General features: G+C 38.7%; 1 protein-coding gene across 1 annotated transcript in view; it reads left to right on the forward strand.

Annotated features, from left to right (window-relative positions):
* The first annotated feature begins 3,245 nt into the window (after positions 1-3,245).
* LOC107558006 (rho GTPase-activating protein 21-like) overlaps positions 3,246-13,538 on the forward strand; it is a 61,952-nt gene continuing 51,659 nt past the window's right edge. The window contains exons 1-2 of the mRNA XM_016241607.1: positions 3,246-3,442; positions 4,410-4,580. Coding sequence (XP_016097093.1) covers positions 4,506-4,580 — 75 coding nt within the window. The 5' untranslated portion in view covers positions 3,246-3,442; positions 4,410-4,505. The remainder of the gene's footprint in view (positions 3,443-4,409; positions 4,581-13,538) is intronic.

Here is a 13,538-nt window from a genome sequence, read left to right on the forward strand (position 1 = left end):
TTCAGGAAATGACAAAAATTATTGATGTTGCCTCCTGGAATGTCTTGATAGCTATGCAGAGAGACGCACAGGCAAACGAACAGGCCAAAATTCAACGAACAGACTGTAAATATGTATCTTCTTTCAGTCTAAAATCCCTCACTAACCTTGACTGTGCAAAATTGATCATGTAAAGCCTGCAGTAAACCTGTAACGTCTGCTGTGGACTAGGAAAAAACAGAACTGTAGATCAAAAACCAGGTTTACATTGGTAATATGTTCTAATATACAGTATATCATTTATTCTAAAAAGGATCCCCGCCAAAAAAAGATGCTTTAAAGCTCAAATACGACTTTAGAGTAACAATATAGACAATAACTCTGAAGATTTGTGCTATTACTTTTGTAAGCAGTCAGATGTATGATTTTTGCCTGACAGTTCAATAAAACAACATGCATTCAGATGGGCCCCACATATTTCTAAGGACCAGATTATCATACAGACTTGGGCTCTTTTGACCTGGGTAGTAAGCAGGGCCAGGCCAAGCAGCTGGATAGCAACACACTACGAACTGCTCAGAACACCTTAGCAACCATATGGCCGATAGCAGTGCCACATGGCAAGCAAGCCCCCCTCACACTGTAAACATATGGATCCTCATCTACATGGCTTTCACAAAACCAAGAAAGGAAAAAAAAGGAGCACACAAAAGCAACATGAATCTGTTGTCCTGATATTTTAGTTTTGTTCTCATGATTTGCCTGTTAAATAAAAGGGGGGCATTGATAGAGTGAGTGGACATTCACAATAGAAAATGGGCGGCGCCGTCGAGCCTTATTCATACACCTGACATATGACTCCTGCATTTAAATAGCAAGAGGGAGTTTCAGTGTGCTGTGAAAACAAAGCGGCCCTCTCTCTGTTTGGCTGTTTAACCAGAGTTTTTGTTGGGTTTGTTCACTATTTCCAAGCACAGGCCCTCTCTGAGGTGAATATGAAGTGATCTGCTGTGTGTAGCCTATAAGTGAGGTTGAAGAAACTGTAGTAAACAAAGCTGTGACCTTCCACAATATCATAAAGGGCAGATTAATCTGAATATGATTAGTAATCTAATCTCTGTGGCAGTCACTCATAATGACTAAAACACACAATCTTTCTTTTCCGCATTGTTTAAACTGAATTAGAATAGACTCCCTCTAAACAAAGATGGACACTGTTCCTGTTATAACTGGCAGGCGTATTTCCAGGTTGGTCACAAGAAGGACATGCAGCTGACTGACATTCTTCTTGGGATGGCTACTTCCTGAGAAACAGTCTGCCGTGGCTCGAGCTCCATTTCAGATGCGACTGCAGAGAGAGAGGAATTCCCTGGGCTGGGAAGTATTGTGAAGTCCCTGGTCAGGACGACCTCGGAACAAAGGCCACCCAATCCCTGAAACAGGTGGCCCCTTCGGCTGGCCGTGAATGAAAGGAACATTTGTGCGCGCCTCTAGAAACTCAACACTTTTTTAGTCTGGGATTAGGTTTAAGCCTTGTCTGTGAAACCGGGGGATATTCTGCTAAATACTGACACTGATTTAAGTATACTGGGATGGCAAAGAGATGATGGATGCAGTGTGAAGCTTTGTCAGATTGTGAGCATAGCAGCCGCTCCTCTTGTGTCCGCATTGTGGGGCACAGTGTGTGCGCGCAGACATTCCACAGCCACTGCCAATCGCATGCCAAAACTGCCCGACCCTGCTTTGAACCAGGCCAACATGTGACTCCAGTAATCCAGACAAACAGTTGTATTTGCGAGAGAGAGAGAGAGAGAGCATGCAAAAGTTTGGGGGACAAAATTATACAATTATCCTAGATTATAGTTGTCCATGCAACTGTTGACAGACGTATATAACTGAGAAGTATGATCTATTGGTCAAGAATAATATTATAATAGGCCGAATGTCTGGAGTATCTATACATAAAATACCTATGACTTTATTTTTGCCTTATGATGTTAGGAAAACCTATATGGGATAAGCCATAAATAACACATATTTAAAAGTGTCCAATTGTTTAGATTTTGTGGAAGAGTATCCCACAAACAGTTTCTTTGTATTGTCTGGTCAAACTGTGTCACAGGGTGAGAAATAAACAACAGCACTGTCCATTTTTTTGTGTTTAGAGACAAAACGTCCAAACAAGACGTTCCATCCCACACCATTGCTCCATTTGTTCTGGTAGCATATGACAACTAAACAAAGATGGGAGGAGAACATACATCCCCACGGGCCCAGAGTCTGTTGATTTTAACCCTCATCTTCTGTTTGAGGTCTGATCATAAAACATATTATATTTGAAGTATTGAGTTGATACTTGATACTTAACTGATTATAAACAAACTTTCAGTTTTCAACATGCATCAGACATCCAGTATGGAGCAAGCGTTCCAGGGACCCCAAGTAAACATGAATAAATTGCTATGAATTTGTATTAAGATTCTCTTGTTTGTGTACACAATGTAGTGGCTCAGTTTCAGTATTTATTTTATATTTTATTTTATTTTATTTTAAAGTGTGTGTGTGTGTGTGTGTGTGTGTTTTTATTTCAGTTCCCAAACTGCCTCCACACTGAAAACTTGCTATATATTGAATTAAAAATAAATAAATAATAATAAATAAATGTTATATGTTAGCTAAAATAAGTTTTAAAATATAAAACGTATTTTATTTCAGCCAGATGCCAAAGCAACATTTAAAAATTTTATTGAGTTTGATGTGTAGTAAAATTAATAAATAAATAAAATAAATAAATAAAAACCATAAGACATATAAAAAACAAAAAACAAACATAATATAAATTAAAAATAAAACACGACAAAATTTGCTAAAATGTTAAGTGAAATTAAAATAAAAACTGGAAATATGAAAATAAAAGCTAATTCAAATTATTAGTGAAAACTATAATGGTATCTCTGATACTAAGATTGAATGGATAACAATCACATTTCTAAAAAGTCTACTTTGTTGCATTACAGTAGGTTAATGCTTCAATAATATAAAACAACATTGTTCACAAAAACGCTAGCTGTGTTAAGAAAAAAACTGAGGAGTGAAAAATACAAATAAAAATTTTAGAGTTTTTAAAAAAGGGACTTAACAGCGTTTTAGAAAATAGTATTTGCAACAACGCAAACCATTGGCTGAAATTTAAACGTGAAGTGTTAGGAAGAATCTGATTGGATGCAGAGAAAGGGTGGCGTTTCCAAGGATCCCGAGTGCGCTCGAGTCCTGATCCTGCGAGTGTCGAGCGCGCGTGTGCGTCGAGTCGGACCGGGGACTAGGACAACTTTCGTGCTGTTTTTATCCATCAGAACCCCTGGGATTGAGGACAAGACACGGACCTATCCTGTCGCTTAATGGGTGTTTTGGTGCGCAATGGACGTTTTCAGCGTTACATCAGCGCTCGCTTTATTCCCAACAGGTAGGTGCTGGCTAGCCATTACAAAACCAGTTAGCCTTTACTTTGTTTTGCTAGCTACTCATGCTAACCAGAGCCCAAGGTTTTATATATATATATATATATCACTCAAAACGCTCCAACTTCGCCCAACACGCGACGGGCTTCAAGTGTTTGCTCGTCAAAACGAAGTTTGACACTTTTAAAGTGTATGTAAATACAGTCGGTTGTGTTTGAATACACGACATCACTTCACCGCAGAAAGTTTCCAGGGCTGTTAGCCGCTCACACACCAGTAGAGTCTGACCACACCACACCAAACCTCTCCGTTTACAGTCCGGTTAGGCTCTCTGTCCCGGGTTATCATTTTATTCGAACAAGATTAAACTTGTCTAATTAGCGCGTGTGTTTGATACCTCACGGTGTGATACCTCTGAGATCTTAATGAAGAAAATGTGAGGCTCACGTTTTGCTGGAATACGCGATCTTTAGGGCGTTTATATTGGCCGAAGTCTATTGGTTACCACGGGGTTACTACGAGGCACCTGTCAAAAAGAAACCAGAACTAGTCGGAAACCGCGTCAAAACGTGTTTAGATATCTGAATGTGTGCAGGGAACTGTGAAAGTCGATTGCAAATGTCGTGTAATTTCGCTCTGAAGATTAAAAATGGATGTTTCACTTAAAACAAACAAGCTCTAGTAAAACCAAAGTGTTGTCAAAAATATAAACATAAAATGAAAGTGATATGATAACGTTACATAGAATTGGTTTTTAGTAAATACATGTTTCTGAAGGTTTTATTAATATAGGTAGGGATGCACCGATATGAAAATTTTGGCCGATACCGATAACCGATTATTCTTTATTTTTGAAAGCCGATAACCGATATGTTGGCCGATAAATCTATATCCAAATTGTGGCCGATACCGATATGGTGGCCGATATATCGTGCATCCCTAAATATAGGCTTTTTTTGTTTGATCCTCCAGGGTCTTTTACCCGAACATGTGGAAAACCAAATCCAGTTGGATGTTGAAGTGTGCTGATTTGAGGAGATTTCTCTAGATGTGGGCTGCAGTGGTGAAATGATGGCGACTCATTGGAGGAATTCAGGCGATGAGGAGGAGCTGGATTATGCCGGCGCATCTCCGCACTGTGAGGTGAGACCCCTGGTTTATCCTACTGGATGCTTATAGAAGGAAAAGCCCTGCTGGTGGGTCACAATGGAGTTGGATCATTGATCATCATGACCTTTTGGGTTACCAGCCCAGATCTGTGACACTAATACCAATTGTGGGCCGACTGAGATGATCTGTCATCCATAAATGTTTCTAACCAGTCATGAATTATTGTTTCTATTGAAAATCGTGTAAGTTTGAATCCAGCACGTGTAATTTTCAATGAGCCGGTTCTTTCGCTGTATAACACGCAACTTGTCACAAATACAGAAAGACATTTTTTGGGCATATTTTCTTTTTTGGTGGCTTAATATGAGCAATATTTCACACTAATGTTGGAACGTGTGGCACAGGTCTGGAGGAGAAAATCTTTATACTTTTGATCAGTGCAATAAGTCACATATCGATGCGATTCTGTCATCATTTACTCACCCTCATGTTGTTCCAAACCTGTATGACTTGGTTAAAAAAAGAAAAACTTTAAATGAAGCAGCTTAGAAAATGTATATTGTGACCGGGGACTGTCAAACTCTAAAAAGGACAAAAAAGCACCCTAAAAGTGCTTTGGTATGTTGTCTTTAAGTTTGAGAATGTGTATATGTGGATGAGGTTTAAGTGGTTTGAATCTCAGTCTGTTTCATGTACAAATCTATTGTAAGGCTTCAGTAAATTGGACTGTTGTTTTGGAGGCTGAGCCTGTGGTCATGATGGTTTTTAATTGTATGGGAAAACATTCTTCAGCTTTGAGGTTCATTAAAACATCACTTGTTGTGCTCCACAGAACAATGAAAGTCATAAAGGTTTGGAATAACAAAAAGGTGAGTAAATGTCGACAGACATGTTTGTTTTTTTAACTCTGGAAATCCCCACCTCTTCCCAGCTCAGAATGTACTGGACATGGGGAATACATTTTTGTAAAAAAGTAATGTTTAAGTCTCTCTGCATTTCTTGAATTCTCTTCTGTTGTCTTAAGTTGATAGGTCAGTACTTAAAGGGGGTCATATGATGCGATTAAAATTTTTTCTTTCTCTTTGGAGTGTTACAAGCTCTTGGTGCATAAAGAAGATCTGTAAATTTGCAAAGACTAAAGTCTCAAATCCAAAGAGATATTCTTTATAAAAGTTAAGTCAACCACGCCTACCTAAAACGGCTTGTTCTAACACGCCCCCACATGTCTATGTCAAGATGTGGGAAGATTTGCATAACGCCGCCCAAATGTTCACGCAAAGAAAGAAGGTGTAACTTTTATTCTCGCTGTAGTATTGTTGTTGCCGCCGCTGCCACCACCATGTTGTGAAGATGCTGTGTGTTTCGTTGTGAAAGCGAAACTACTTTGTTTGGTCTTCCAAAAGAGGATGATATCCGCTTCGTCATACCTAGAGCTGATCCGTGCTGGTCGCTGAGGAAATACATCAACTTCACGCTGTGGATCGCGGGATCTGCTTTCACCGTGGACGAAGCGGAGTCCAGCCCAGGGTCGTCACATGTGGTTGCCACAAGCCCGCCGGCCGCTCCTTCGTCGAATCCGCTGGCCGTTCCTCACTCTAGCCCGCCGTGTGTGACGCTGTGTTTCGTTGTGAAAGCGAAACTACTTTGTTTGGCCTTCCAAAATAGGACACGACTTGAAATCAGTGGTTAAGTTGTATTTACAACACTGTTCCAGAACAGTTCAACCCAAATATTCAGATGTGTGCAGCGCATTTTATGGAGGACTGTTTCCTGATCCTGGTAGAGTAGACTACAATGCCGGCTGTTCTGACTCACAGACTGTAAGTACGTTTTCATATTTAAAGGATTTGCCACTGACGTTTCAAACAGAGTTTTGAGCAGTGTAGAGTAGCACTTGTTGTTTGTCATTTCTCCGATCACAAATGCAGACATGGTTTTATGTTTACGCAGCGCGATGCAACGCAACGTGTAAAAAGACAGTATAAGTAATTATAATCCGTAATTATGTCCCCACTGGATGCAACAAATGCCTCGTTTATAATGAGTTTTAATGTTTTTGTCTCGTCACTCCGGCCGGACACGGCATCAACAGTATGGTAGGGGCGTAACATTTCCATCACACGCTTGAGGTATTCGGCCAATCACAACGCACTGGATAGCTGGCCAATCAGAGGACACCTCGCTTTTCAGACCGATGAGCTTTGTAAAAATCGATGCATTTCAGAAAGGCGGGGCATAGAGGAGAAATAATAATGTACAGTATGTGGAAAATAATGTGTTTTTTTTTAACCTTAAACCGCATAAACACATTTCATTACACCAAATACACAAAATAATGTTCTTTTTAGCAACATCATATGACCCCTTTAATATTCATGGTATAAAACTATTTTAATAAGCATCATCCCATTGTTATCCAAATGTTGACAATTTCCTTGTGAAATGCATTTTGAGTAGATTAATGAGTTGGTTCTCTAACTTATTTTTAATGCGCTTATAAATTCTGTTTTGGTGCTTCAGACATTTCTTGATTTTCTGATTTACCACAGTTTTCTCATTGAATAAAACGACACTGGAGGAAGGGGGGGGGGGGGCTTCCTCCTACTACTTCACTGTTGGATAAATAACTCATTTTTATGCATTTATTAGTGTAAAAGTTTTATTGATTAAAATTAATTTAAGCATAATCTGGATTAAAGAGATAGTTAACCCAAAGTGAAATGTGTGTCCTCATTTCCTCACCCTCATGTTGTTCCAAACCTGTCTGACTTTTTCTTCTGCATGACTTAAAAGAAGATATTTTGAAGAATGTTGGTAACCAAACAGTTTTGGTGCCATTTGACTTCCATTATATGGACAAACAACACATTTTTATATTTCCCAAAAGAAAAAATCATATAGGTTTGGAACAATGTCAGGGTGAGTAATGATGATGACAATTTTTATTTTTGGGTGGACTGTCCCTTTAATTTAACTGGATGACTTGATTCATTTACAAGAAACAATGAATGAGTGTTTCAGCAATAAACACCTCATACTGAGCATGTTCTGGATAATAGTGATGGGTAGTTGACTCCAAAAGAGTCAATTCCTCGACTCTGAAGAGTCCTAGATTCGGTGTCGACTCCAGCACTGGAATCAGCACTGGAAACCACATTGCATTGTGATGATCTTTTTACACAGTACGGTATTACAATATTTTATACCATATTTACATTAAACGCAATAAATAATATTAAATGCATACTTCTGTATCAACCCTCTATGCACACCTTGGCAATATTATCGCCATTGGCTAGTACATTTTTTAGTCGCCAGACTTGATATACTATTTTACACACACACACATACACCAAAACAGCTTACACAGAGAAATTGATAGGCGGAATCGAAATTTTAATTTTACAAAAAGTATGTGATTCCTAACTTTAAGTATCCGATTCTGGAATTGGAATCGATTTTCGATTCTCAACCCTAATTTCAAGGTAATGCCATCTTTAAATTGGACTAATTTGGACTAGGGCTGGGTATCGAGTTCGATACTTTTTAGGCACCGACCGAATTGCCTCGATACCATCGAGTATCGAAAAACGTCTTGTCGTATGGTACCAAATTTCAATACCTAAGGGGTTAATCTCATCAGTGAGCCAATAAGCCTGCAGCACTTGCCGGTGTGTTCGATTAGAAGAGGTGCGGCGCAGATCGATCATCCGCGAGAGCGATTCGAAAGCGCACGGAGCTGCTCTCTTTAGCTCTCGTGGTACTGTAATACCACCAGTATAGAGTAGCGCGGGAGCTGCGTGGAGTTCCGATCATATGCAGATGTCCGTTCATACTAACGTTACACGACCGAAAGCACGTGTTATGTGACCATTCAAGCAAACTGTAGCATCATGCTACATAAGACAATAAATAAGATTTATATTCCGCTTTTACTCAAAACTCACTTTAAACCACCATTGAGTGTTTGTAATAACTTCCGATTGCTGTCTAACAGGGCCGGATTTACGCATTGCTCAAGACATTGAGCAAATAAATATAACAAACAATAGGGTAAAAAATGACAAACTATTTTCATGTCTGACAACTTTTTTATGTAGGCTATGGAAATCAAGCTTTCTTTCTCCCAGTCTCTCTCACAGACGCGCACACACAGTCAGACACGCGGAGACTCGAACAGAAACTACCTGTCAGTTCTGCACCGCAAATTTATCAGTAAAATTGTTTCGCAGCTGAAAAGCTACATGACATTTCTCAGTAGCGAGGTTCATGAAGGAGTTTAACTTAAAGATTCGCTATTAGTAGACGCTGCTGCTGAACGCTGCTGAGAGACGCATAGACGCAGGTATTCACACGCACTTAATCTCGCTCTCTCTAATAACCGTATTAGACTGCATTAATAACTGCGTTAGCCTGCATATCAATAGCTCAAGCCTCTGTTATCAGCTCTAAAATGACGTTTTGGAATTTGCAATGGAAGGTTTGGGATGAGGTGCGTAAAAAATTAGTTCAACCCACACGAGATTTCAGGATGGAAACATGTCAAATGTCTTGAAACAAATGATCTGAACAATGTCTTGATGTGTGGTTGGGACTCCAGGCCGTTAAAATTATTAGAGAAATATTGCACTGCCAGAGGTGGTTATGTGGCCACGACTATATGGTATGGTCTTTCTCAGTTCTCAAACAAATTAAGAAGTATTCAATTTTTATTGACTGAACGCAAACGCTTATTCCGATAGAAAACACTGTATCGGTTTCCACTGATTAAGAAATATTTTTGTTTGCTTGGGTGGTAATATTAGGTCTATTATATTAATAGGGAGGGGGCCCAAAAATAGACCTGCCATCTAATGTGTGTTTTGGCCATGTAATGTTGCTGAAATTAAATATGTTATTACCTCTGAGTCAGAGCAGTGATCATGGAAGAGAGAACACAAGCAGACAGCGCTGGAAGCTGCTAATGCTCATCAGTAAATCAGTGGAAAATAAATAGAAATCATGATCAAGCATCAACAAGCTGAAAAATAAAACCAAAGTTTTTTTTTTAGATAATGTAATCTTGTTAAAATTGATTTCATAAAATTGGTATCGCAAAAAGTATCATTCAGGAACCAGTATCGAAGTCAAGGTATCGGTATCGATATCGAAAAATTTTGAACGATACCCAGCCCTAATTTGGACAGTCAGCTAAACGTGAGTTGTTTTAATAAGGGCAATTCTATCGACTCCAAAGGTGGGAGTCGGAGTCAACCCCGAAAAACCTGGAATCGAACACCTCTACTGGATGATATATTTCAAGATTGTTTGAGTCTTGACCTGAGTTTACTGCCTAATAGATTTAGTTTGAAATATTATCTTCATAATGTGTCACAATAATCTTTAAAGGCACCTTAAAGGACAAAAAATGTAATACTATGGAGCAGAAAGATGCACATGGTAGTAAGAGAGTCAGATATTTGTTTTAGCATTCCTAGCTTCTGACCCTTTTCCCTTTTCCAGCCCTGTTACTGATATGATTAACATAAGTCATATGATTTACTCCTGGGCCAGAAGGCAAAATAGATTCTCAATTCAATAGAGAACGACAAATTGATTCCAGCCACTGCTTCGTGCCTTGAAAGAACAGCATGCCAGACATGTTTAGTTCATTTAGAGTTTGTTCATTTACGACGAATAATCACTGACTCATGCAATGACAGAATATACATTGTAGGGAAAGTATAATGTATAAAAAGTATACTTTTACTATATTTTACTACAATAAACAGTTTGGTGCGAGCATGGCACACATTCTGGTTTGAGTTTTCTGAGTGGTTGTCATTGCTGATGTCTCCCAGTTTCTTGTTTCAAGCCTGTAGGAGCTGCTTGTAGTCATGCTTGTCCTCTGGATGCTCCTCTTGTGTGACGTGTCCAGATGAACACACTGCTATCATGACATGATGACTATAATGCTGAATTCCTGGAAGGACATCAACCTGGGGAACTTATAGCTTTTTTCTAGCTGTTGCTTTCTAATAAAGAAACGCTACAGATTTCTGATGCTAGCCCAACCACCCTCCACACACCTCCAGCACAACAGGTGCATCTGTGCTCATCGTGAATTATTTACAGGCTTATTGCATACCTTGAAAGAATTGCTGCTCCTCACTCATCCAGAACAAAAGGATGGTGTGTATGGAGAGTATCACAGATATGAGAGCAGTATTGCTGCTTGGCTTTTGTCACAAGGCGTATCTGTACAATGTGGTTTGACAAAACTGGCATTTTATACTATTGCTGTTCATTAGTGTATGAATATATCCAGGTAGGGCTGGAAAGACACATGAACATAATCGGTGCAATCGTCATTGATTACATAAATATGATTTGCGTGAAATTTGTTAATGTGTTGCTCTGTTTATGTTCATCATTAGCAGTAGTTGCTTCTATACAACACTATATATGGTAACTAATGGCAGAATATAGGCTGCGTTCACTCAAAACAATAGAATACGGTTGTTAGTCCCATATTTTGTGCTTAATGTGGTTGCGTTTATCCATTTTGTTTCTTATAGTGTGACTATCTCACACTGTTACTTTACATTACATTATTTTACACTGTTTCATACACCTCATAATTTGTTATCTTGCTTTTCCCAAATCCATTTTATCAAGCATTGTATGAAAATAAGGAAAAACATAAGCATGTTAAAAGGAATGGTTAGTTAGGAATAACCCAAAAAAGTCATTATTTACTCAACCTTCACCATTGTTGCTTTAAATCTGTACATCAAGCTCCAATTAGGACAAGAAAAAACTAATGTGAGTTTTATCCATAATCAGATGTGATAAATTGATGTGTCTCTCCAGGTTTAACGTCACATGAGCCACCGCGATGCACCTGTTACAATATGTGGATTGTAAAATATTCTACAGCTGCCAGAAAAGATTATAAACTAATAACAACTTCAGTTCCACATCAGGTTTTCATCTGGCCCCAGAAGATGTGGAATATAGTGGATAAGCCTGATGAACTGTTTATGAATTTTTTTATGCTTCTGCCCTGTTCATGTTGTGGTATTCATCAATGAACTTATTAAAATGTTACATGTATTTTTGATACCATCAACTCACTTGATACTTCCACATTTAAACATATTCTGGGATTCCCCTAACAGGATATGAGCACTGTTACCATTGGAGAGGAAAACACAGGCATGCCAAGCATTGTGGTTTGCGGTAGTGCCACTTTTAGTTACCCTGTATTCATCTGTCAGCAGTGCCTGTGAGCTGGAAGGGTGGTTTGGGTGGTCTTCTGGAGTTCTAACCACATTATAAATTTAGATGATCCACATCGAATTAAGGACTCTCAACGTTGTTCTCTCTTGGTGTTACCAGTGCCAGTAGTACACGCAGCCCACCTTCTGAGCCTCGCATTTGGAGTTCCTTTGCTTTGCTGGGCGTCATCTGCTTGTCATTATTAATACCATATTCTGACGATGTGAATGTCATACCTTCATGAGCTGCAAAACCTGGATGCTGTACTTTTAAAAGCCCTAGTTGAGAGTTGGGATAAATATTACACTTACAAAATATTGTTCTGACAGGGAGAAAGTTTAACTTGCTACATATTTTGACAAATGTTTTGTTCAGCTTTAACAACTAAATGAATCTGCAACACCACATGGCAACATATGCCCATTAGAATTTTTTCCTCACATTCACAAACTCTTCCAGTTCCCTTTTGGGCAGGCTGAGATGTGGCCATTTAATTATGGGTGCTTTGCCACCTGTAGGTGTTAGGGGAGTATTTATTAGCTTGGTCTGTCACCATACCGCAAAGTGCAGGACTGTCTATGCTGAAGCTGCTCCCTGTCCATCTGTTTGGAGTAGCTAAGCCTTGCCCCTGCGTGCCAAAGTGATACCGCCACATCCATTCTGCATGACTGAGCACTATTCCTGAATCGCATCTGGTTGGGATTGTGATCTCACATGAAAGACAATTTTGCCTGAATCTACACTGGTTCTGAACATTAATTTCCATGACCAGGGAAAAGTTCCAGTTTCCTCTGAGGGCATGATCCCAAATAAATGTAATGTTTGTGTGAAATGGCTTACTTAATAATTAATGCTATCTTGTGTTGTCGTCCTGTAGGCTTTCTAGCTTGACACACTGTGAATGGATCCTGTCCGTCTGTGTGGCACAGCATGACTGCTGTCAAAATAATGCTGCTACTGATATATCATATACCTAACTCAAAGATACAAAATAGAAGAGAGTTAAAACTGAACTCAATCTTGCTGCTTTTTTTGTGCTCCTTTTCCATTTTGCATTTGCTTGTACTTGTATTTTCAATACATTAATCACTTACCCCCATGTCGTTCCAAACCCGTAAAAGCTTCGTTCGTCTTCGGAACACAATTTAAGATATTTTGGATGAAAACCGGGAGGCTTGTGACTGTCCCATTGACTGCCAAGTAAATTACACTGTCAAGGTCCAGAAAAGTATGTGCAAAAACTGCTGCTTCAGATTGTTTCACTAGAGTTCAAAATAATATGGTTCAAAAGTTAAAGCATGGTAAGATTTCTTTTTTTTTTTTTTGTTTTTGAAAGTCAATTTAAAATGACAATTTTCTATTAATTTTTCTATTATCTTTTCAAATGTAATTTTCAGCAGCCATTACTCCAGTATTCAGTGTCACATGATTCTAATATGCTAATTTAGTGCTTAAAAACATTTCTTATTATTATCAATGTCAATGTGCTGCTTGACATTTTTACGGAATATTTATGGAAACCATAAAACATTTTGATTTCAGGATTCTTTGATGAATAGAAAGTTCAAAAGAACAGCATTTAAAACAAAATAAATAAATATTTATAACACTATAAATGTCTTTACAGTAACTTCTGATCAATTAAATATGTCCTTGCTGAATAAAAGTATTAATTTCTTGATCCCAAACTTTTGAATAATACTATTGCACGTGTGTGCATGGCTTAATGTA

This window comes from Sinocyclocheilus grahami, unplaced genomic scaffold (assembly GCF_001515645.1).
Source record: "Sinocyclocheilus grahami isolate Dianchi unplaced genomic scaffold, SAMN03320097.WGS_v1.1 scaffold628.1, whole genome shotgun sequence".
NCBI classification, from domain to species: Eukaryota; Metazoa; Chordata; class Actinopteri; order Cypriniformes; family Cyprinidae; genus Sinocyclocheilus; species Sinocyclocheilus grahami.